Source organism: Quercus suber, unplaced genomic scaffold (genome assembly GCF_002906115.3).
Source record: "Quercus suber isolate HL8 unplaced genomic scaffold, Cork oak 2.0 scaffold_117, whole genome shotgun sequence".
Lineage (NCBI taxonomy): Eukaryota > Viridiplantae > Streptophyta > Magnoliopsida > Fagales > Fagaceae > Quercus > Quercus suber.
This window is the reverse complement of record NW_027069582.1, coordinates 921,754-944,925: the sequence shown is the minus strand read 5'-3', so window position 1 is coordinate 944,925 and position 23,172 is coordinate 921,754. Positions and strand designations below refer to the sequence as shown.

At 34.2% G+C, this 23,172-nt stretch overlaps 1 protein-coding gene and 1 pseudogene across 1 annotated transcript; one reads left to right on the top strand and one right to left on the bottom strand.

Annotated features, from left to right (window-relative positions):
- The window catches only part of LOC112016394 (patatin-like protein 2), a 49,859-nt pseudogene that overhangs the window by 9,892 nt on the left and 16,795 nt on the right, over positions 1–23,172 (top strand).
- Positions 10,677–21,801, bottom strand: LOC112016375 (patatin-like protein 2). Its single transcript, XM_065775659.1, is given in 8 exon segments — positions 10,677–10,749; positions 10,882–11,057; positions 11,149–11,312; positions 17,802–17,940; positions 19,233–19,416; positions 19,661–19,707; positions 20,974–21,219; positions 21,667–21,801. Coding segments are annotated over 8 exon segments (1,164 nt in total).

Here is a 23,172-nt window from a genome sequence, read left to right as displayed (position 1 = left end):
TTCACTTCAAGAAATCCTTGTATGTCTCAGTCATAAGGGTCTAGGGTACTTTCTGCTACTACTACGTCAATATGAGGGAAAAATTCCATTGTTACAAATACATTATATTCTTCAATAGAAAACAAAAAGTAAGGATCAATGGGTCCATGGTGAGAAGGAAGGGGTTATTTGGCATGGTGTGAAGGGAGAGAGAGATTCCAACTCAGTGCAACGGATATTAAACCAAGATTTTTGTGGCATATGTATGTGGGGTATGAGTGGGGTAGTAAAAAGGCAGTTTTCAGTGAATGGATGTGTAAGCTTGTAATGGGATGGTGGAAATAATGCTAAAACTAAGTCTTTAATGGGGAAATAATGCTAAAACTTGTAACCGCTTGTTTTGATAATAGTGTGTAACATCCTGTCATTTTTTTAAAAAACAAAAACAAAAAGGAGACGACCAGATTGTTTTAAGCTCTCACGTGCCCCCCACCTAACCCCACTACCCATCACACAATCCACTTCCTCTTATCTCTTCTTTGGCCGGCTCACCCCCTCACTTCTCTTTTCTTTCTTTTTCTTCTTTTTCATTTCAGTAGAACTCCTTTTCACTCCTTCAAACCCTCTTGTCGGCACCTTCAAATCAATATCTCCACCATCATTTTTCCGGCAAGATCATCAGAAAAATTTTGGGAACCCATAAACACCTTCACATCCTTTTTTTGAGGTAAAAATTTCTCATCTTTTTGGTGGGTTTTGCACTTTTTCTTGAGGTTATTTTAATCTAAGCTTTAATAATGATACCCAAGTGATTTATGAGCATTGGAAGTGATATTTATGTGTTTTTATGTATGGCTTTTGTATTGGTGGAATTATTTGATGAGTGGGTATATATTTTGTGCCATTGATGGCTACTTAAGGTTTATTTATGGTGAAAAAATTTAGAGGTTTTAAGTTATAACATGTGATGGTTGGTGAATTTAATTTTTCCTTTTCCATTGGGTTTATTTGGAGTTAGTTGAAGTTCTAAATTTCTTTTTTCTCAACCAAAGTCCTTCATCTAAATCACCAATCATCCTCATTCTTCTTAAGAGTTTGTCCTTCACTATCATCATCAATACCTTTCTCAAGGATAGAGTCATCGATGACCACATTTATTGATTTCATCACTGTCTTAGTGCGCTTATTATACACTCTATATGCTCGGCTATTTGTGGAGTAACCTAGAAATATCATTTCATCACTTTTAGCATCAAATTTTCCAGGATTGTCTCTATCATTTAGAATGTAGCACTTGCTTCCAAATATTTGAAAATATTTCACTTTTGGTTTCTTCTCTCTCCAAATTTCATATGATGTCTTCTTAGTTCTTGTTGGGAAGTAAATTCTATTCCCAATGTGACATGATGTATTCACAGCTTCAACCCAGAACTTCTGTGGAATGTTTGTGTTGAGTAACATTACTCTTGCCATTTCTTGAATCACCCAGTTTTTTCTCTCAACTACCCCATTCTGTTGTGGAGTTTTTGCAGCTGAAAATTCCTTCTTAATGCCGTGTTCATTGCAGAATGCTTCAAACTTAGCATTTTCAAACTTCTTCCCATGATCACTTCTGATTCTAACTATGGGAACTCCTTTTTCATTCTGCAGCCTCTTGCATAGTCTTTCCATCTTGTCACATGCTTCCAACTTCTCCCTAAGAAAGTCCACCCAAGAATATCTTAAGAAATCGTCAATAACCACCATTATATAACGCTTTCCACCCATGCTTTCTGTTCTAGTTGGACCCATTAGATCCACGTGTAGTAACTCTAAGGGGCGAGAAGTAGCAACTACATTTACTTTAGGATGGCTTGACTTTGTTTGTTTTCCAATTGACATGGACCACAAACATTCTTCTCAATTTTTCCAAACTTTGGTAAACCAACCACAGCTTCAAGCTTCGAGACTTTTGCCACCTGTTTGTAATTAGCATGTCCAAGTCGTTGATGCCACAATTCCAAAAGATTCACTCGAGCACTCCTAAATGCTATGCCTGGTTTGGGAATGACTCCATAACAATTGTCAGTGGTCCTTGGTCCTTAGTCCTTTCAAAACTTGAACACCTTCTTCATTCAGAATTAGACATCCTTTTTTTGAAAATTGGACTAAGAAATCTTTATCACAAATCTGAGTGATACTCAACAAGTTCACTTTTAGTCCCTTAATGTACAGCACATCAGTTAATAAAAGCAATCCTGGTATATCCACGGTTCCCTTGCCAAGAACTTGTGAGTGACTACCATCTCCAAATGTCACGAAACCATCTTCCTTCTCTTTAAGATTTTTGAACAGAGACTTATCTTCTGTCATATGCCTTGAACAACCGCTCTCAAGATACCACAAACATGAATTAAATACTTTTAGTGCAGTGTGAACAAAAAGGCAAGCATGTGAAAGACATTCTTGACTATCAAATGATATCTCATTTTTCTTCTCTTCATTCACATATGAATGTAACTTCCTTTTTAGACAATCAATTTTGTCACAAAATGTCTATTCCTTCTCTTAATTCATTAATTAAAGAATTCGACTCACATAAGCTGTTATGAATATCATGATTCCTATTAACTAAAGATTTCAGCATGTGTATAAAGATTCTAGCATGTTTCTTAGATTTGAATAACTCTAAAAGCTCACTACTAGAACATTCTCCAAGTATGCTCATAGAGTCATTTTCACAAACATCTTTACTATGCTTCATGTTGACCTAAGTCAAATCACTTTTCATAGCACACCAAGGGGTCTAGGATCACACTTAGGTAATTAAACCACAGCGAGTGTACCCGCTCTGATACCAATTGAAAGCTCAGAATTGTGTCGAAAACACATGAGCTGTTTAAACCCCAAATTAAAGTTACGGCTTAGTTGATTTTACACTAACTTAATACTAAGTGCGGAATAGTGTAAACACAAGCATTTAGGCAAGACAACTACTCTAATCCATATTTAAAGCAACACAACAGTAAAAATGTAATGAACAAGAGTAGGGAAGAGAGATGCAAACACAGATAACACCGAGACGTATTATTGAAAAAGAAACCGAAAAACTCGGCGAAAAACCTCTCCGCCGCCCTCTAAACAAAAATCGATCCACTAGACAATCAGTTGGGATACAAGGGTGAGCAAGAGACCCTCCAAACCTAATCTACCCTCTGTACCTAAGCCCTCTAAGCTCCTACTCCAACAAGGCTTCTCGAAACCGTGTCTTGTCTAGTTCTCCGGATCCCGTAACAAGCACCATGTTGCATCTGCCATTCTAGGCTTCTTCCAATGCTTCTTAGCAACACCAAAACTTCACTTAACACTCTCAAAGGGTGTGGTAAGTGTTTGGGCTATCAACCTCTCAATGGTATGGAAATAGAGAGGTAGGAGATAAGGAAATTACCAAAACAAATGTGAAGAGGATTGTTGGTATAACAATCTCTAACTCTCAAGGTGTTTGGCTAGGGTTTGCTCTCAGAAGCTCTCCTTTTCATTTGTGGGTAATGTGGGTATAAATAATGTAGGCACAAAAAGTGTGTATCAGACTAGACAGGCTGGTAGAATAGAATAACTCGCAGGTATCTCGTAGGAAGGCCTTACCCACGAGATACTCACGAGACACAACTGTCTCCATCTGACCTGACTCTTCAAATTCAAGCAGGGCACATGATATACTTCGCGGGATGCTAAGTCGCGAGATACCCACGAAACCTTCTTCAGTCTTCAAATGCTTGAGTTTTCACACCACTCTCTCTATCACATAACCCTTACAATGAAATCTCACAATAAATACAGGGTACAACAGATTGAATATAATTACAATCAAATTTGGCATGGAATATAAGCCAACAAAACATATAGTTGTAAATAACAACTTTACAAATGTAGTTTGGGTTTTGATAGATATTTGTAATGGATTTTTGGGTAATGAATGTAATATAATAGCATAAGCTTAATTATTTCAAAATGATTCGTAAATAATATTTATCATTTTAAAATGATGAATTTCATATCATAAGTAATGTTTATGGTTCCCAGTAATCATGTCATAATTTGAATGACAAGCTAGTAGGATGAATAATCATCATAGAATTATGAATAGTGACCATAGAATCAAAATCATAATTTCTCATGAATTTGGAAACATATGAGCATTCAAGCTTCTTTTTTTTCTTTTTTTTTTTCTTTAAATTGTGGTTATGGGCATAGGTAATTAATCATATGTTATTTCCTAAGTATTAACAATATTGGATTTTTTTCACTAAATAGTACCAATATGAATTGGGTTTTTTAATTTTGCCAATGAGAACTGGACTTTTTTATGTTGCCAGCGAGAACTGGGCTTTTTGATATTGCCAGCGAGAACTGGGCTTTTTTTATATTACCAACGAGAACTGAGCTTTTTTGATAGATAATTCACCATGGACTTGAATCATGGTTTTTGATCATGAGATTTGAACCCCTTTAATAAAATGATTTGGGCATATATATGAACTATAGGCCTCACAAAATATTGGGTCTTATAATATTTATATTTGTGTCCCAATTTAGTGGTGGCATGGAGAATAGTTGTGGGTTAGCATAATAATAGGGCAAAAATATTTGGAGAAGCCCAATGATTTGTTGGTGATGTTTGAAAAATGGGTGGGATTTAAGTGAAAATAAGAGAAAAAGAATGTACACTAACAATAATCTTGCTAGATAATGGCTTTGTCTAACAAGATTATAATCAAAGGGTCATGTTAGCATGCCTTTAGGCCAGGTATGGACCTAGAAGGGGTCTAGGCTCCCTTGGTCCAATTTTTTTTTATTAGGTATAATTTGCCTATTTTAAGGTTGGGCGTCTCTCTTCCAAAGTCTTGGCCCCCTCCCTTAATAGCCTAGACAGCTCAATCCAAAGGAAAATTGAAAACCCACCCGCATTTACAGCTTACAGCCTTATACAAACCAAATTCAGGGGAAACAAAAGAGATGGAGAAAGTCAAGACAGAGAGACTGAGAGATTAGGGACAGAGCCAAAATTTAGAGTTAGGGGAGGGTGGTTTTGCTGCTGGCGATTATGTGCAGCAGCTTCAGTCTCCAACTTTGCTGCTGAGATTTTTTTTTTTTTTTTTTTTTTTTTTGTTCTTTGATATGTGCGCTACTGGGTAAACCTCGAATCCACAAGGGGTTTTCCCTAAATTCACAAGGAGATAAACTGGAATCTACCAGAGAAAGAATTTGACAAAAGTCTATGTTTATTGATAATAGTCTAATTTGCCTCTGACTGTGACAAAACATATAAATACTGATAAAAATATCTTGAACCCTAATTCGCACTAATTACGTAATTAGGTGACAAAATACCGAAATTTACTAAAAGTGGAAAAATTGATTTAAATGCAGAATCATAAACTACTGAGCTTAAGGTTTGTCCCAAAACAAGCAAGACTATATTCTAACTTTTGAGCAAAAAGTTATTAAGGAAACAAAAATTATTATAAATGGCAAAATTGCAGTTTTTAGGGCCTAAATAAAGGAATTCACCAGTATCAGGGGATACCCTATAGCAAAGCTATAACTATTTCTTAGAAGGCCGTTTCGCTTCAACCTGCCAAATTTTATGCAATTCCAACTCCAAGGCTCATGATTTCTATTTGTGCCTTTTTTTCCTTGTGTGATGATTTCAAGATCGCGTAAGAGTCTAGGAAAGCCATGACAGTTTGTTCTACATTAGTCTCCTCTACTTGAAAAGAACTCGGCCACAAGTTCCCACTATCTAGCACATTAGAAGGCTAGTACTCATATAAATCAGCAACATTGAAGGTGGAAGACATATTCATGTTTGGTGGAAGAGCAACCATATAAGCATTATTGTTGATCTTCTTTGTAATCTGCAATGGTCCATATTTCTTGTCCTTCAACTCGTTGTAGGTACTAACGGGAAACCTCTCATTTCTAAGGTAGACTTGTATTAATTCCCTAACACTGAAAATCTTCTCACGTCTCTTCTTATCAGCTGCTTCCTTGTACTTGGCATTAGGAGCTTCTAGTTTCTACCTCACTTCCTTTTGCATTGCCTGAATACAATCTGCCACATTCTCTACAGCTTGACTCTAAGGGTACCAAGTCCAAAGCATGTTTAGGAGGCACGCAGTAGACAATGGAAAATGGAGACTTACCAATGCTTCTGTTGACTAAGTTGTTGTAAGCAAACTGTACCTGGAAAAATGAAAGATCCCACTACTTGGGCTTCTCTCCTGAGATATACAGGATCAGATTCCCCAAAATGCAATTAACCACTTCTGTCTGGTCATCAGTCTGAGGATGACTGGTGCTACTGTAATTCAAGGAAGTGTTAAAACGCTTCCACAAGGTCTGCAAGAGGTGACTGATGAACTTGGTATCCTAATCAAAGGTGATGGACTTTGGCACCCCATGCAAGTGCATAACTTCTTTAAAGAACAAATCGGCCACTCAAGTAGCATCTGAAGTCTTCCTGCATGTTATGAAATGGGACATCTTCGGGTACTCATCAACCACAACAAAAATAGAATCCGTACCTCGCTGAGTTTGAGGAAGACCCAGTATAAAATCCATATACAGATCCTCTCATGGTGCTTATGGAACTGGCAATGGTATGTATAAACCAGTATTTTGAGATTGTCCCTTAGCAGTTTGGTAAATTGGACACTTCCTCACATGATTACCAACACCCATCTTCAGTTATGGCCAATAATACCTCTCTTCCACAAGTGCTATCATCTTGTCTCTGCCCATATGTCCACTCAAACCTCCACCATGCAGTTCCCTTAATGAACTCTTAGGGATGCATAATTGATTACCTAGATGTACATACTATTAACAGCGGTATGAGTTTGTTGACACTTACCCCAAAAATCACCAAGATCCTCATCATTCTCAAACAACTCCTTGAGGCAATCAAACCCTATAACTTTAGTATGTAATGTAGTCAAAAAAAAAAAAAAAAAAAAAAAAACCTTTCCTGCTGAGTGCATCCACCACCTAATTAGTGACACAAACTTGTTCTTTAATGTGAAATGGAAACATCGTATATAAGCTGCCCACCTAGCATGCATTCGGTTAATGCTAGCTTGACTATTGATGCACTTCAATGCCTGATGATCTATATATAATACAAACTCCCTTTGAATCAAGTAATGCTCACAATGTTTAAGAGTTCGTACCATAGCAAAGAACTCTAACTCATAGTCTGACCATTTACTCCAAGGTTCACAAACTTTCTCATTGAAGAATGCTATTGGCCTATTCTCATGGGAAAGAACAACGTCTATCCCGACCACAAATGCATCATCACACTCCACATGCAACACCTTCTCAAATTTCATGTGATTCCGACTCCGAGACCCATGATTTCTCCTAGTGCCTTTTTGCCTTGCGCAATGATTTCAAGCATGCATGAGAATCCAAGAAGGCCATGGCGGTCTATTCAACATCATTATTGTTAACTAAAAAAATAATGTAAGTGGTGAGCCCAAATGCAAACCAATAAGAATTTGCAACCTTTATAAAAATGTTGTAGAAAAGTTTGTGACTATAAATACTCTTAAAAAATAATCAATGATATTGTTAAGGAGGAAAAAGTGTAATATGTAGAAGAAATTACTAAAATTAATAACCATGTATATAATAAATTCTTTTTTTTAAATTGCACCCCCCCCCCCCCCCCAACAAGTCCAAAGGTGGCTTCGTCCCTATGAGAGATGGAGTGATAGAGAGGGGTAAAGAATTTAGCAACTCGAACTTTCTTTAATCTCAAATTTGTTGCACACTGCAAGATTTTAACAAAAATAAGGAGAAGCAAATGCAGATCCAAAACTTTTGAAAGATGAGACTTTAAACAACCCACGTATCTAGTGAAAATAACAAGATCGATGATAAAGAAATGGTCAAGTGGGGTAGGTTGGTAGTTGGATAGGTGGGTAGTCAATAGAGTTTTTTTTTTTAATTATATTTTATTATTCATTATGTAGTTGTAGAGAACCATGTTATAGTCTTACATGATTCTCCAAAAAAAAAAAAATGTTATAGTCTTACATGAGGTACATTTTTTTTTAGGACTTACATAGTACTAATAATTAAACAAAATACATAGTAATATATATAATATAATATTATATATAAGAAATGCACAATAATATTAAATATATAATTTTAAAATATTAATAAATAATGGCGTCAAAAAATAAAATATTAATAAATAATAATTCATTTTAGTACAGATTTATTATTACATTATTGTTAATTTCAGTTATAAACTTACTATATATAAAATGTGGATGTGTTATTTTACTTTTCTAGATATAAGATCCTCCTTGTTACATTTTGGTATTTTTATTTTGCAAACATAAGATGTAAAATGCTAAAAACTTACATAAATTCTTTAAAAAGATGTTATATATTTTTCAAGCATACATATTTATTACTATTAGTTTATTAGTATATGAAAAAAAAAATTATTTATTTATATAGTTTAAAAATTATTAATTAAATTATTTATGATGTCATCAGTTTGATCTTGGTCGAACCATAAAACCAATAAACAGTCCCTTTTGCAATTCTTTGATTGTATCAATTTTTTAAATCATAAGTTTACTGTAATTTCCCTTATAATTAAAATGTCACGCAAATTTTAAAAAAGTAGGCGATCTTTTATCCAAGCAGCAATTATATGTTTGAACTTCAGTTAAAAAACCTAATGTATTAGGAATTATTTCGAGTTTCGATAAAAGCTTATTAAGCATCAATTTTTGACATTTATGAGGTGATAAAAGCACACACAAATTTTTGTTAAATACTAATATATTGAATGAAAAACGGTTTTTGTGCTTGAAAACCCATTTTTACCCATCCAAACGCAATCTAAAATAGGGCCTAGAAAGAAAAGAAAAGAAAAAGTGAGAGAGAAAAAGAGAGCCCAAAACTCTCTAATTGGAATAAATGAGATTTTTTTTTTTTTGGTTAAATTTGATATTTACAATGAGTAAGGAGAGATTTTAATACAAGGTACTCTCATTGAAACACCAAAAAATGTCAGCTGAGCTATAAGACTCTTGACAATTGGATGAAAAGTTAGCCAACCTTAATTTCAACAATGGACTTTTCTGTGATAATAAATGAAGGTTTTAGATTTGGATAAAATTTTAGTGCTATCTCTTTCAAGAATTCATTGTTGGACCAAAATGCAAGATAATATGGTCTACCAAAAGGTTGATATTTTTGAATAGAGGTTTAGAATATATTTTAAGCAAAAACAATACTCTCCCTCTCTCTCTCCTTCTTCTTTTTTGTTGAGAGTGCCACATATTTTTTTTGTTATGAGAATTAATTAACTTTATTTGGATGTTTTTCAAATGAATGAAGGAAAGGATTTGAATCACTTATTTTTAATTCTCTTAAATGAAAATAATTTAAGTGGTTTCACTAATTTTAACTTGTCAATTTTCCTCTTATAATATTGACTTATGTCCATGTCTTAATATTAATAAAGATGTGGTTTAATTAATATCCTAGTGTTAATGGTATCATTTGCGGTCTCATATATGTGGTTTCAAACCCTACTGCCCCCACCCCCAACTACCTATTGAAAAAAATATAATTATTAATTTATACAATTTTCTCTTATTTTCATTTTAATTTTTAAAACATCTAAATAAAAAAATTATATTTATTCTCTTCACCTTAGTTTTTAAAATATTCAATATTCAAATAATGAAAAAAGATAATTATTCCTCCCCCCCCCCCCCTCCCCCCCTTCTTGTTTGCTTCCCCCTTTGACCATCTACTTTCTTCTTTCTTCAAACTTTCGCACACATTGTAAAGTTGATATCTCAATATCTGAATTCTAAACATATTACCTGAAAGTGGATCCTACAAGTGTGAAGTGTGTGAGAATAGGCATTCCATGCAGTTGGAGATACCCCTCCGATTAGCAGTTTCAATCAATTTTATTTTTTTATTTAAAGAAACAAAAATACACGAAGAGAAGAATGTGATTTCAACATAAAAATACACGACAAATTTAGTTCCAAAGTTATGATAACTTTTAAGAAATATAATAGTAAGCTATGCTATATGATAGGGATAAATCTCAAATTAGACGGATCCAATTAACGGAGGCAGTCATAAGTGACGGAGTCACCAAAAGAGACAGCCTAGGTATTCTACCAAGCAAAGAACTAGTAGATGGGCTCATAGCCTGGACGGAGAGGTAGGGCGACGGATGGACTCCTTAAGGTAGACAGATCCAAGGGAGACGGTTTGTTGAAGTCATGTGGCACCTATGTGGCATGCGTGGTCTCCAGGAATCCTAGTATGGAAATCTCTTGTATTCTATGCCCAACCATAATCAGAGGAATACCTACAAGAAAAGGATCCCATAAATTATGAGTATTAATGAGAATCTTCTCTACCCATGATCAGCTCTACACTACTATAAAAATCCCAAATCCCTTATAAATCAAGGTATGCATAATTCCCCAGTATGCAAAACTGTAGTAAAAAATTCAAACCAAAAATCAAAAGAATCATTTGAATTAATAAATGTACATTTATTTCTATCTTTCTTTCTATGCAGAGTAACTACGGTACCATTTTTGGACTACTAGACATATAGACTGGAGATCATTAATACTCTGATGTAGTAATCGGCATTAGAAGTGTCTTTTCGTGTGTGGAGATTTTGCATCTCGAAGCATCCTTTCTCGTGAGAGTATTTTTGCAAACCTGTAAGTAACAAAAATTTTACGTGAAATTATTATTGTGAGAAATATTTTATGACAATATATAGATTATAAATATAATATAATGGCATGTAATTGTGTACGTGTGTATGCATGCATGCATATTCTTCCATACTTTTTCAAAGCCTCCTCATTTGTGCCTCCATTTTCGACTGGTTCTGACAAACCCGTCTCTAAATTCACCCGTGATACTGGTTTCTTCAATATTCTTTCTCCTATATATTGAAGTTTTTCCAAGTTTTGTTTTGTAGAGACGTCAACTGAAGCATCTGTCCCGGTCAAGGTGTCATCCTAATGTCATATTTCAAAAGACTAGTCAATACTAAATAACTTTATATGAATTCAACATAGAAACCTAGAGAGAAACCAGAATTTTTCTTACTTGAATTCGAAGGTAATTATGTTCTGACCGAAGAGCTTGGAACAGCACAGCAATATGGACATCAACCATATCTGCACTTGCTTGAGTAAGCACATCCACTAATGGAACAAAACCACCATGATGTAACCAACCCAGAGTGCCCCACTTGGCTGCTTTTTTAGCATTGTATTTTGTTTGTTTTTAGACCCCTTAAAACACAATTGGATTAACCTAGTTAACAAACCAAGTTATTACTTAGTCCAAATTAAACAAATCTAGGTTAACACAATCATATAATCATATTAATGTAAAGTGTGGAATATAAAGAACACAAAGATATTATGACTCAGGAAAACCAAACTGGTAAAAAAATCTGAGAAGGATTTAACCTAGCTATCCTCATGGTAAACTGAATCCACTATGAAAGAATCAAAGTTTTATAATAGCGACTTAGATTACTAACATCCTATTGCTACCTCATGTAGAAAACTTATTGACACGACCACGGACTCCTTCTTTCTTGGTTTTTCCAGCAAGTACAAGCACTCCCGCTTGTATATCTTTAAGCTCTTTAGTGCAGCAACTGAATGATCATCAAGCTATCAATGAATTCTCCTTCTTGATAATCCTAAGCATATATGAAGGCGACCACCTCTCAGATCTCACAAGAGATTCACACACACAGCAAAAAGAGCAACTTCAAAAACGTGGCTAGGGTTTCCCTTTTATACCCAGGGCAAAACATAAAACCCTACACATCATATGGGCTTAGGTCTGAGTTGGAAATTCTGCAAAAAAAACATTTTGCCTAATTTTCAATCGGTCGAGTCTAATTCTCGATCGATCGAACTAGACCATGACAAAACTTCCCCCTTAGCAATCCGTGACAAAATACAAACACAATGCTCAAAGTTACAAGTAAAAACCCTTTACAAAAATAATGCCCATTACAAAATAATCCAACCTAACTACTATCCATCAGTTGCAAGTGTAGATAGCAACACAACTGAATCAACCTATATATTTCCTAAAATACTTAACAAACACATAAATGTATGTGTGAAAAATACAAGTAAAACAAAAATAAATTCTTGACTTCACAAAACACAAAACAAAGATATATATCATCAATAACTCATAAATATAAATCAATGAGCAATGAAACAAGAAATATAGATAACAAAGTATCTCCCCCTAACATGAATAGCCCAAAAACAATACATTAAGAGCCAAAAAATATACATACACAGTGAAGCACCTAGATACAATCTAAACACCACAAGCTCCAACAAACAAAATCTCTCCCCTAACTACAAAAATCCTCTACAAGTGTCCAAATGTACTCCCCCTTTTTATGACAAAATGCCAAAGGGCAATCAGAATCCATCATCAAAAGGAGGAGGCAAAGGTGAACGTCTATAAAGCGCCAAATCTGCTCGTAAAGCACGGAGCTCATCAAGCATGTCCACCAAAATTTGACCATGAGCCGCCTGAACGGTCATGATAGTCTCCAATGTACGATGAATATCAAAGTCATCCAAATTAGATGGTGGTGGAACAGCAGCAGCACCAACAGGATCAGCAGACGCCTCACCAGAAGTAGTTCCTGTAAAAGAAGGAGGAGGTACAGTACCAAAAGGCTCAACATGAGGGCATTTAAAGCTCTCTCTCATCTGGGCAACCCTCTGCCTAAGAAAAGTGGCACCTATGGGAGCAATAATGTGTACGGGCTCAAAAGCGGGAAAGACATCTAAACCTAAAAACAACAAAATCCTATGAATGAAAACAGGATGAAAAAAAGCATGAGCGGTAGAGGAACTCCTATGAACTTCGTTCAAAGAATGAAAACAAATGTGGAAAACTAATAGGAGCATCTGTAACAAGAGCATACAAAAATGCACATCACTCCAAAGTGTGTAGATGAGAGATAGGTCACAAGGAATGACACGCTATCCTAAAGAAAAGATAGGTAGTCTCAGTGAGCTCAGCAGAAGTGATCCGAGGATCAAAACCCCACTGGATAGAAGTACCAATGATGTATGACATGATGTCGTCTAGGGAAGAAGACTTATCATAAGGGTAAACAGGATGCTAAACCACAGGTACCCTAAGAGTATCAGTCACTACTCTAGGAGTAATAGTGAACTCTACACCTCGTATCCAACTCTTGACTAAAGTATTAGAATCATAGACGTAGATAGAGAGGTTTGAGTAGAACTCTCTAATCAGGGTAGCTAGAGGAGGATAATCAATATCCAAAAGTGGCAACCAGCCCCAACGCTTAAAGTTTACCCTAATGGCAGGATAAAGCTCATCTAACAAAACCTTACGCTCAACCCAAATCTTTCTCTTAAGGTTTAGTGTCTTATAAAGCTCTCGACTTTTCTCACTCCGAAACAAAATGCCCACAAAGGAAGGAGCAAAAGAAGAGGTGGATGTCCTATGGGCTCTAGTCTTCCTAGGCATGGTGCTAGGGTAAGGACAAAGACATAAGAGAAAGAACCAAAAGAACAAAAAGAAAAACCAAGGGCAAACTGCAAGTTAGCACCAAAATATATATATATATATATAGAAATAACAATCTATATGATGCATGAACAGATAAATGTCATGATGCATGCTCTAATGCAGTGATAACAAGTTCAATTTAAGTTTAGAATCACAAAATTGGCTTCATCATAGAGTTTATAACAAAAACCCCCAAAATTTTTGAAAACCACTTGTTCAATTTGTACTAAATTGACCAATTGATCATCACACAAGTTAGAAAACAGTTTATAATGATCAAATTAATCAATCCAACAAGCCAATTTCATCAATTAAACGCAATTTGAACAAAATAGTTTCAAGCCCTAGAATTTTTAATTTCTCACAATACATCAAATTGATCAAATTAAACACCATAGATCATGTTTATAACATCCCCCAACAAAAACTCATTGATCAATTGTGAAAGAAAAGGCTTAATTCATCAATTAACCCCAAAAATTTTATAGGTTCGAAATTTCCCCAATAATGCATGATTTGATGCATGAAAAGTGAAAATAAATGCAAAAGGAAGGGTACAAAGGTCTTACCGGCCTTGGGAGAGAAAAACCTTGCAAAAAGAATGGAGGAAAATGACAAAAAATCAGATTGGAGCCTTGGCCGAGTCGTATAGAGAGAGAGGGAGAGAGAGAGAGAGAGAGAGAGAAAGTTGAAAAACTTTTGAAAAAGTGAGTTTGAACACATGAAAATCAGTTTTTTTAAAAATTCTCTACACGATTTTCGATCGATCAAAAAACAAATTTGATCGGTCGAAAATGCTTCGATTGATCTAACACCAATTGAGCACCGATAGAAACACTGAAACAGACAGAGGCTAACCAAAATTTTTAATCGCAATTTCAATCGATCGAAAATAGGTTCGATCGGTCGAAATTATGGAAAAATCAGATTTTTGAAAAACACAACATTTTTACATAGAAACTCCTTAAAGCATTGATTTTTATAAATAAAATGCATGAGTATGAGATGAAATGCTTTTCAAAAGCACATGTTTTAAACCCAGATTTCCCAAAATTAAGATTTTCAATCAAGACCCTTATATTTTCAAGTATCAAACATGTTTTGCAAAAACTCAAGGAATTTTCAAACTTGGTTGGCAAAACCAAAATCAAAAACCATAACATGTACAAAGTTTAGCAAAGAGTAACTTATGTGGTGTGTGCAACTAGCAAAAACTTGAGATATATGTGAGGTGATATGTAAGTAGAAATCAAGCATAAAGTCTACAAAATTCATCACATAGAATTTGAGAGAAACTACCACCTAAAGAGGTACATCATATAACTCCCACATCTCCTAGAATAAAAACTTACAATCATGTAAGTTTCTTAATTTGCCTCATATTGTACACACCAATTTTAATTGAGCAGAAACTTATTAAAATAGCTGGGATAATGTATACACCAATTTTCTTTGATTGATTTAATTATAGTCCAATAATATACACACCAGTTTTAGCATTTAAACCGAGGCTACACTTTATATTCTTTTTGTGCATATGTTATACTTTCTCGAGCACAAAATCTTACGATATGCACTAAGGTGTTCATGAATGGCTAATAAAAAGTGGTGAGATGGTTATTTATGCCTTTCTCAATAAGTTCAAGTCCGACAATCAAAGGCATGTGACTTCAAGATAAAGATCACGTAATCAAAAACTATAAACAACTCCCATACAACATGCACTACAAAGCTCAAACTAGTAAAGTGTAATAAATAAGCTCATCCAAGCTAAACAAGGTACATAAACGTGTTATGTAAAGATAAATTGGTCAAACCTTGATTATAAATCCAAGATGTGAAATACAAAACACAAAAATCTTTTTGGTTTTAAAAAAATTTATGACCAAAAACAGAAAGCACACATTATGCTAAATGAACAATGCAAATGCAATGCATGATAGTGCTTAACTAAGCTATAGAGGATACACAAACAAGAAATATCAATTTCTTAATTAACCCTTGAGTACATGTACAAACTAGTACATACACAAAATCAGAAATAGCTTAGTACTTATATACTATTCAAGTTTCTCCACAATGTCAAGCATGTTTTAAATCAAGAGAGAGATATTATAACTCATGTAATCCTCAAAACAAATAAAATAAGACACAAAATAAAATATTTTTGTCTTTTTGAAATTTTTCAATGTTTTTGGATTCTTTTTTTAATAAAAAAAAATCTAAAAAACAAAACAACTAAAAACAAAAACAAAACATGTCCACAAACAATTGAAAAGAATTAAATTAGGGACAAGTAAACAACACTCACCTTAAAGAATCTTTTGTCACCCATATAGCACGAGTCTTCGTCTTTGTAAGTGAAAATCCATGAGAAGTAAAGTGTATTTGAGAGATTGCACCAATCTTCTGAGAAAGGCTGAAATCTTGCAAATTCCTTTCACAAGCCAACAAGCTCAAATTTTTCAAAAAAATATGAAACAATTTATATGGACTTATGGCAGGAGAAATATCATCACATATCCTAAATTGAAATAGAGAATGTTTAAATTTCAATTTATGACAATTAGGACAAATGTGACCGAAGACACTACAAAAGTGACAAACAGGAAAAAATTTAGGAACATCAATATTCCTAACAACAAATCTTGTCTCAGATTTTGGTTTTTATCTCAACAAAGAACAATTTGGTCTAATATGACCAACAACACCACAACGGTGACAAGTATGCATAAAAACAGATTTATTATGTTCTCTAACAATAGGTTTAGACATAGGTTTAAAAACTTCAACGTCTATATCAGAACTTTTACTTTTGTCTAACCTAGCAAAATAAGCATTTTCTTTATTATTTCTCTTGAAATGAGGGATATAAACTTTCTCATTTTTAGGCTTAAGAGAAACAGAAACACTTCTGTTATCAACAACGAGCTGGGTACTAGTCAAATTTTCAATTTTAGCTTTAATTTCAACCAACTCATGCTCCAAGCTTTTCATCTTCTCATCTTGAGAGGAAATTTGATTTCTCAAAAATTCATTCTTTTTATTAGATTCATCTAATCTAACAACCAAATCCTCTTTTTCAAGATTAGCCAATTTTAACTCTTCCTTGAATTTCTTAGAAATTTTCATTGATTTCAATAATCCCTTACGGAGAATTTCACAAGCATCAATAAGATCAACAAAAACAACAGTGTCCTTTTTATTTAAATCATCACAATAAAAAACAATAAGACACTTGAAATTATCCATGACAACAGGGGTCAAGGATTAGCTCTTAGATCAAAAGATCTAAAACAAAAAAGCTACCTGCTCTGATACCATTTTTTTTTTTTTAGACCCCTTAAAACACAATTTGATTAATCTAGTTAACAAGCCAAGTTATTACTTAGTCCAAATTAAACAAATCTAGGTTAACACAATCATATAATCATATCAATGTAAAGTACAGAATATAAAGAACACAAAGATATGATGACTCAGGAAAACCAAACATGTAAAAAACCTGGGGAACATTTAACCTAGCTATCCTCAAGGTAAACTAAATCCACTATGAAAGAATCGAAGTTTTACAATAGCGACTTAAACCACTAACATCCTATTGCTACCTCATGTAGAAAACTTACTAATAGACTACGTTCAAGCTCCGAGACCACAGACTTCTTCTTTCTTGGATTCTCCAGCAAGTACAAGCAGTCCCGCTTGTGTATCTTTAAGCTCTTTAGTGCAGCAATTGAATAATCATCAAGCTCTCAATGAATTCTCCTTAATAATCCTAAGCATGTGTGAAGGCAATCACCTCTCAGATCTCACAAGAGATTCACACACGCAATAAAAAGAGCAACTTCAAAAACATGGCTAGGGTTTCCCTTTTATACCTAGGGAAAAACATAAAACCCTACACGTCATATGGGCTTAGGGCTGAGTTGAAAATTCTGCAAAAAAAAAAACATTCTGCTTGACTTTCGATTGGTCGAGTCTAATTCTAGATCGATCGAGCCAGACTGAATTGAACAATGAATTCTGCAGTAGCTCGATTCCAACTTTACATAAAATACATACTTTAAGCAAGTCTAAAACAAGACTAAAAACATGTTTTGATCATGGTTTGCCAACAATACAAATTAGAGTTCTAATACATTAATTTCTAAGTACTTAGAACCTAACATATTTTTCTGCTGTCTTTAGTGAGTCGGTGCCTACTGAAATTACTAGAAAGTGGCCATAGTCCATGGGTTTGATTGGGAAGAAATCAGGATTTTCTTTAAAGCCCTGTTTAGTCACTTGGTTTATGGCTACTAATGTCTGGACCATGGTGCCAAAAAGAAAAGAAAAACACTATAAAGATTAGCTTTTCTTGTGTTGAAACTTTTAACTTTAGAATAAATTGCATATTTTGTTTTCAACTTTTGATCTTTTCTTTACAAAATCATCTATATGCTTTAAAATGTTTTATTTTAATACTGTTAGGTTCTAAGGTCTTAGGATTTTATGTATTTAGAATTCTAATTTGTAATGTTGGCAAACCATGATCAAAACAATGTATTTAGTCTTGTTTAGACTTGCTCAAGGTTGGTTTATTATTGTAAAGTTGGAATCGAGTGGCTGCAGAAGTACTTGGGACTTTCGACCTGGCTCGATCAATCGAAGAATAGACTCGATCGATCGAAAATCGCATAGGTTGACTTTTCTGCAGAATTTCCAACTCAGCCCTACTTCATTAAACGTTTAGGGTTTTATGTTTTTACCCTAGGTATATGAACTAAACCCTAGCCACGTTTTTGAAGGTTGCTCCAATTGTATTGTTGCTTATACATTGCTGTTTTGTGTAAATCTCTTGTGAGATCTAGAGGAGCTTTCCTTTACACAAAACTTAGGGTTTTCAAGTTGGAGATCTTATCTACATCTTGATGATCAACTTGGTTGCTACCATTGAAGCTTAAAGAATATCAAGTGGGGGTGCTTGTAGCTGATTGAAGAATCCAAGAAAGAAGGAGTCCGTGGATTCGGAGCTTGCACGTGGTCGTGTCAGTAAGTTCTACTGGTGGGTAGCATTAGGAAGTCAAGCAGGGAGCTTGTAGTCCTTCTGTATGAACTTCGATTCTTTCGCATAGTGGATTCAGGTTTACCTTGAGGATAGCTAAGTCAAATCCTCCCCAGGTTTTTACCGTGTGGTTTCCTGGGTCATCATATCTTGTGTTCATTTATTTTCCCCTGCTTTATATCTTGATATGATTATTTGATTGCTTTAACCTAGAATTGCATAATTTGACTAAATAACAACTTGGCTAATTAATCTAGGCTAACCAATCTGGTTGTGTTTTAAGGGGTCTAAAACCGTTCAAATACCTCTACTTTCAATATTTCAAAAAAAAAAAATCCTCATTTGATCAATAAAAAATGTAATATGGCAAACATAATTCATGCCATATCATAAGCTCCACCTTATCAATGTGACCTCATTTTCACAAGTTCAATTCAATACATAAATTTTTTTTATCCATTAGATATATAAGGACGATTTTCAAATAAATGTCAAAAGTTGAGCATCAAATATGTAATTTAAATTAACTTTATCTCTCTAAATGATTATATACCTGATTGTTTACAGCAACACCACCATCTATAAGATTGAATTTTCGAACATTCCCTTCATTATCTTGGTTCTTGAATTGGTAGGCAGGAAGATAAGTTGGAGCTGCCGAAGTACCAATGCATATGTCAGACAATCGAGCATCCAAACAAGGGAAGTTTTTCACCTGCATGAAGTTAGAATTTTCTCTTAGGTTGCATTTCGATTTGAGGATTTACAATCAAGGGATCTAAAAAACAATCATTATCATAAATTGCTTAATATAAATTTAACAACACATGATGATGTGAGTTTTGAAAATTTTGTTTGAGCAAAAACACATGATAATATGAATTTGAAATGACATCTTTACATATTCACTTCAAATGCACGTATTAACAAAGGTAAATTCTCTTCCTAAATTTCATGAATAAAAAAAAAAAAAATCCATACTCTATATTCAAGTCATTGAAACTAAATAATAAAGACCAAATTATTCTCTTTCAATTCACTTATACAAACAAAACATTAGGTTTTTTCACCATAGCTTTTTATTTCAAAAGAAGCTCCTCAGACAGTTTCATGCACTTCCAATTAAGGGACTAGACGACTAGTGAACAATATTAAATAATAAGGTTTCAAAATCCATGCAACAAAAATTTTTTAAGTGGAAATCATAGTATATATACTTGTGAATTGAAATTAATATTTCCTTCTTCTTTTTTTCAATATATTTTGCCTATATTGAATTAAGAAAAAATTGAGTTCTAACCTCATCACAAATAATTTTAATCTTTGAACTTGAATGGTGAACCTAATATACTATTTCAATTAAGTGTTGCAGAGTCAATGTCTTTGTTCTATTTTTCTAGTTTGCCTTGCCATTGAAAGTGAAAGATTTCTTTTACCAATATATGCATGCTCTTGTTAATTGGTTAGTAAATATTTACAAATCCAAAAGATGCAAAGCATGAAACAAAGCTCAAATATACAATGGCAGCTCTACATGCAAGCTAGGGTGGTCATAGGACCACCCTGACTTGCAAAAAAATGTATATATATACTTTCCAAAAAAAAATTATATGCTAAAATAACTTATTGTGACTACCCAAATAAAATTTTTGAACACCTTGACTTGAGAAATATAAATCCAATGTGTACTGATTTTAGTCTGGGCCTAATACTGATATTATTTTTTTACCCACCAATAACAGCTTTTTGCATAAGATTTATTATAAAAATATTGTGGACATAGCATTACTCCAAAATTAATTCTACCCCCAAACCTAACCCTAAATCATTTTTTTAAATTTAAAAAAAAAAAAAAAAAAAAAAAAAAAAAACTTAAATAACAACAATAATTATTAGCCCAAAAACCAACAAGCATATATCAAATAAAAACAAGATAAGACCAAACAACAAGAATTGAACAAACTATTCAACAAAAAGCCTACTATAAAACAAAAAGATAAATTTGTAGATCGTTCAACTTATTCAATAAAATAATCTCTTATATTTTTCCTTAAAAAATGGTACCAAAAAAAATATATATATTGTGGTTGTGAGTTCTCCTTAATGGTGACAACAATGATAATTTTTTTGGTTTTGTAGTCGCAACAATTTTGCTCTCTTTAGTGACTCATCTCGTAATTGTAGTAAATATTTAAGTTATCGTTTTATTAGATTTTATATAATTTAAATTTTTTAGTGACCACCCTAAAAAAAAAAAAAAAATTAGAGCCTTCGCTACAGATTTACCACATAACCCTGATACCATATTCTAACACATACGTGTATACATATAAAGGGCAGTCAAGTATGAAGATTTACCGCTTTTGTGGGAAAATTTTAAGACAGTGTTCAAGATAGAAGGGCTTAATATCTTTAGCAGCAAAGAGAGGACGATTGTTTTCGTCTGGAGCAGTTAACATGGAAGTTACAAGACCACTTGTGCTTGTTCCCGCAATGACATCAAAGTAGTCTGCAAGTCTAGCGTCCTCACCATCGAACTCCTACCATTATTGTCAAATTATGTATAGTTAATATGGCTGTTATAACATTATATACATATATATATATATATTCAAACATATACATGTCATTAACTTAAAATGTTCTAATGCAATACGAGATGAGTTTTATTTCATGGATCAAGTTTAATAATACACACGTCCACAAGTATAGGAAATTGTGCAATAAATAATATTTTGAAAGCCATACCAATTATGTCTTTGAATACTTTATATAAGACCAACACAACCAAGTAAACATTCACAACATTCTTATATAAATATTATTATATAATGATCGAGTTTTATTTCATGGATCTAGTTTAATAATATACACTTGCACAAGTATAGGAAATTGTGTAATACTAATATTTTGAAAGCCCTAGCTAGCTAGTAATTATGTTTTAGAATACATTAAGACTTAACCCCACCTAGCACTCTAAATTATACCTGAAGTTGTGATTCAAGGAAAGCTAAGATAGTTGCAGGGATGATCCCCCTGACACCTCCCCCATCAATGCTGAGAATGGTGATCAAGTTACCATAAGTTGGGGGTTGAAGTTGAAATGACAATGTTTTTTCCATAAGGAAGATGAAAATAGTAGGCAAGTGATCAGAAACTAAGTTGCAATATAAAAGAATGCCTTAGGTTTTGTAAGGAATAAGATCAAAGAAAGCTAAGTTTTTGCTCTTACATTTGAATTTTGATCCATCAACTACCTATTTATGGCCAAAATGGCCCAATACCACTTTTTTTGAAATTTTTAGCAAAAAATCACTGTTTCGGAAATAAATAGCAAAGTACCACTTTTACTAGAAATCGAGTTTCAGAAACTCGAGTTCCCCTCAATTCTACCACCGTGGCATTGCTGACATGGAATTTCTGTGATTAAAAAAAATTATGTGGTACTCGAGCTTGAGAAACTCGAGTTCCATGCAACACAGTACTCGAGTATACCAGACTCGAGTACGTTTTATAAATAAAATGCAAGAAAAAAACATTTACACAGTACTCGAGTTTCCCAAACTCGAGTACAGTGTAAATTTTTTTTGTTTTTTTGTTTTTTTGTTTTTTTGTTTAGGGATAATGAAAAAATAAACATAAAGGTAAAAATAAGTGACTTTTTAATGTTTTTATTTATTTAAACAGAAGCATTGTAAAATATAGAGATTTTAATTTCAAAATATGAATTTAATTTCTACATTGTGGGGCCCGTGGGCCTGATAGCCTCAGCCCATCGTGTAGTAGGCCCAAGGCCCACGCCGAGGAGAGATGACCATCCGAGGCTAAATTAGGGAGAGACTCTTTTTTGGATCCACGCCGAGGACCTCTTCGTCGTTGGCATACTAAGGATAATTTTGGGAAGGGACAAGCCTAGAGCAAGCTGTCGCCTCCACACTTAATGCATTCACCTAACCCCTTTGGCCGCATTAATGGAGATGTAACCCCTTGACAGGGCAGTGTTGATCAGGGTGAACCACTTGAGTGCTGATAAGGCCTCTGATGGGACGGACGATCAGAAGAAAGGCGAATGGATGACCAACAGATGGAAGAAGGAGATAGGACAATGAAGACTATATAAGAGGAGCGAGTAAAGTAAGGAAGGGAGGGGGAAGAAAATGGCTCCTCAGCCATGGGCCGAGGAGCATCCCCCAGTTGTAAATAGTTCTAAGTATTTTTTCCAATAAAAGAAAGGAATTCATGCTTCGTGAACGCCGGCCAGTGCCTAAACCTTCGATCCACTCTCTACAAATTTATTGTTTGGGCTTGTTGGGCTGCAAACCCATTCATACTCTGGGTCCAATCCAAGTTGAGTCCCTACAATTGGCACCGTCTGTGGGAAGGATTAGTGCGCTGGCCGGCGCACCAGGCGATTGTTCTAAATGGTCGTTTTACAGTAGGTTGGCGACGTATTAAAAAAAAAATCGCAGGAAAGTGGAAGATTCGACAGCAAA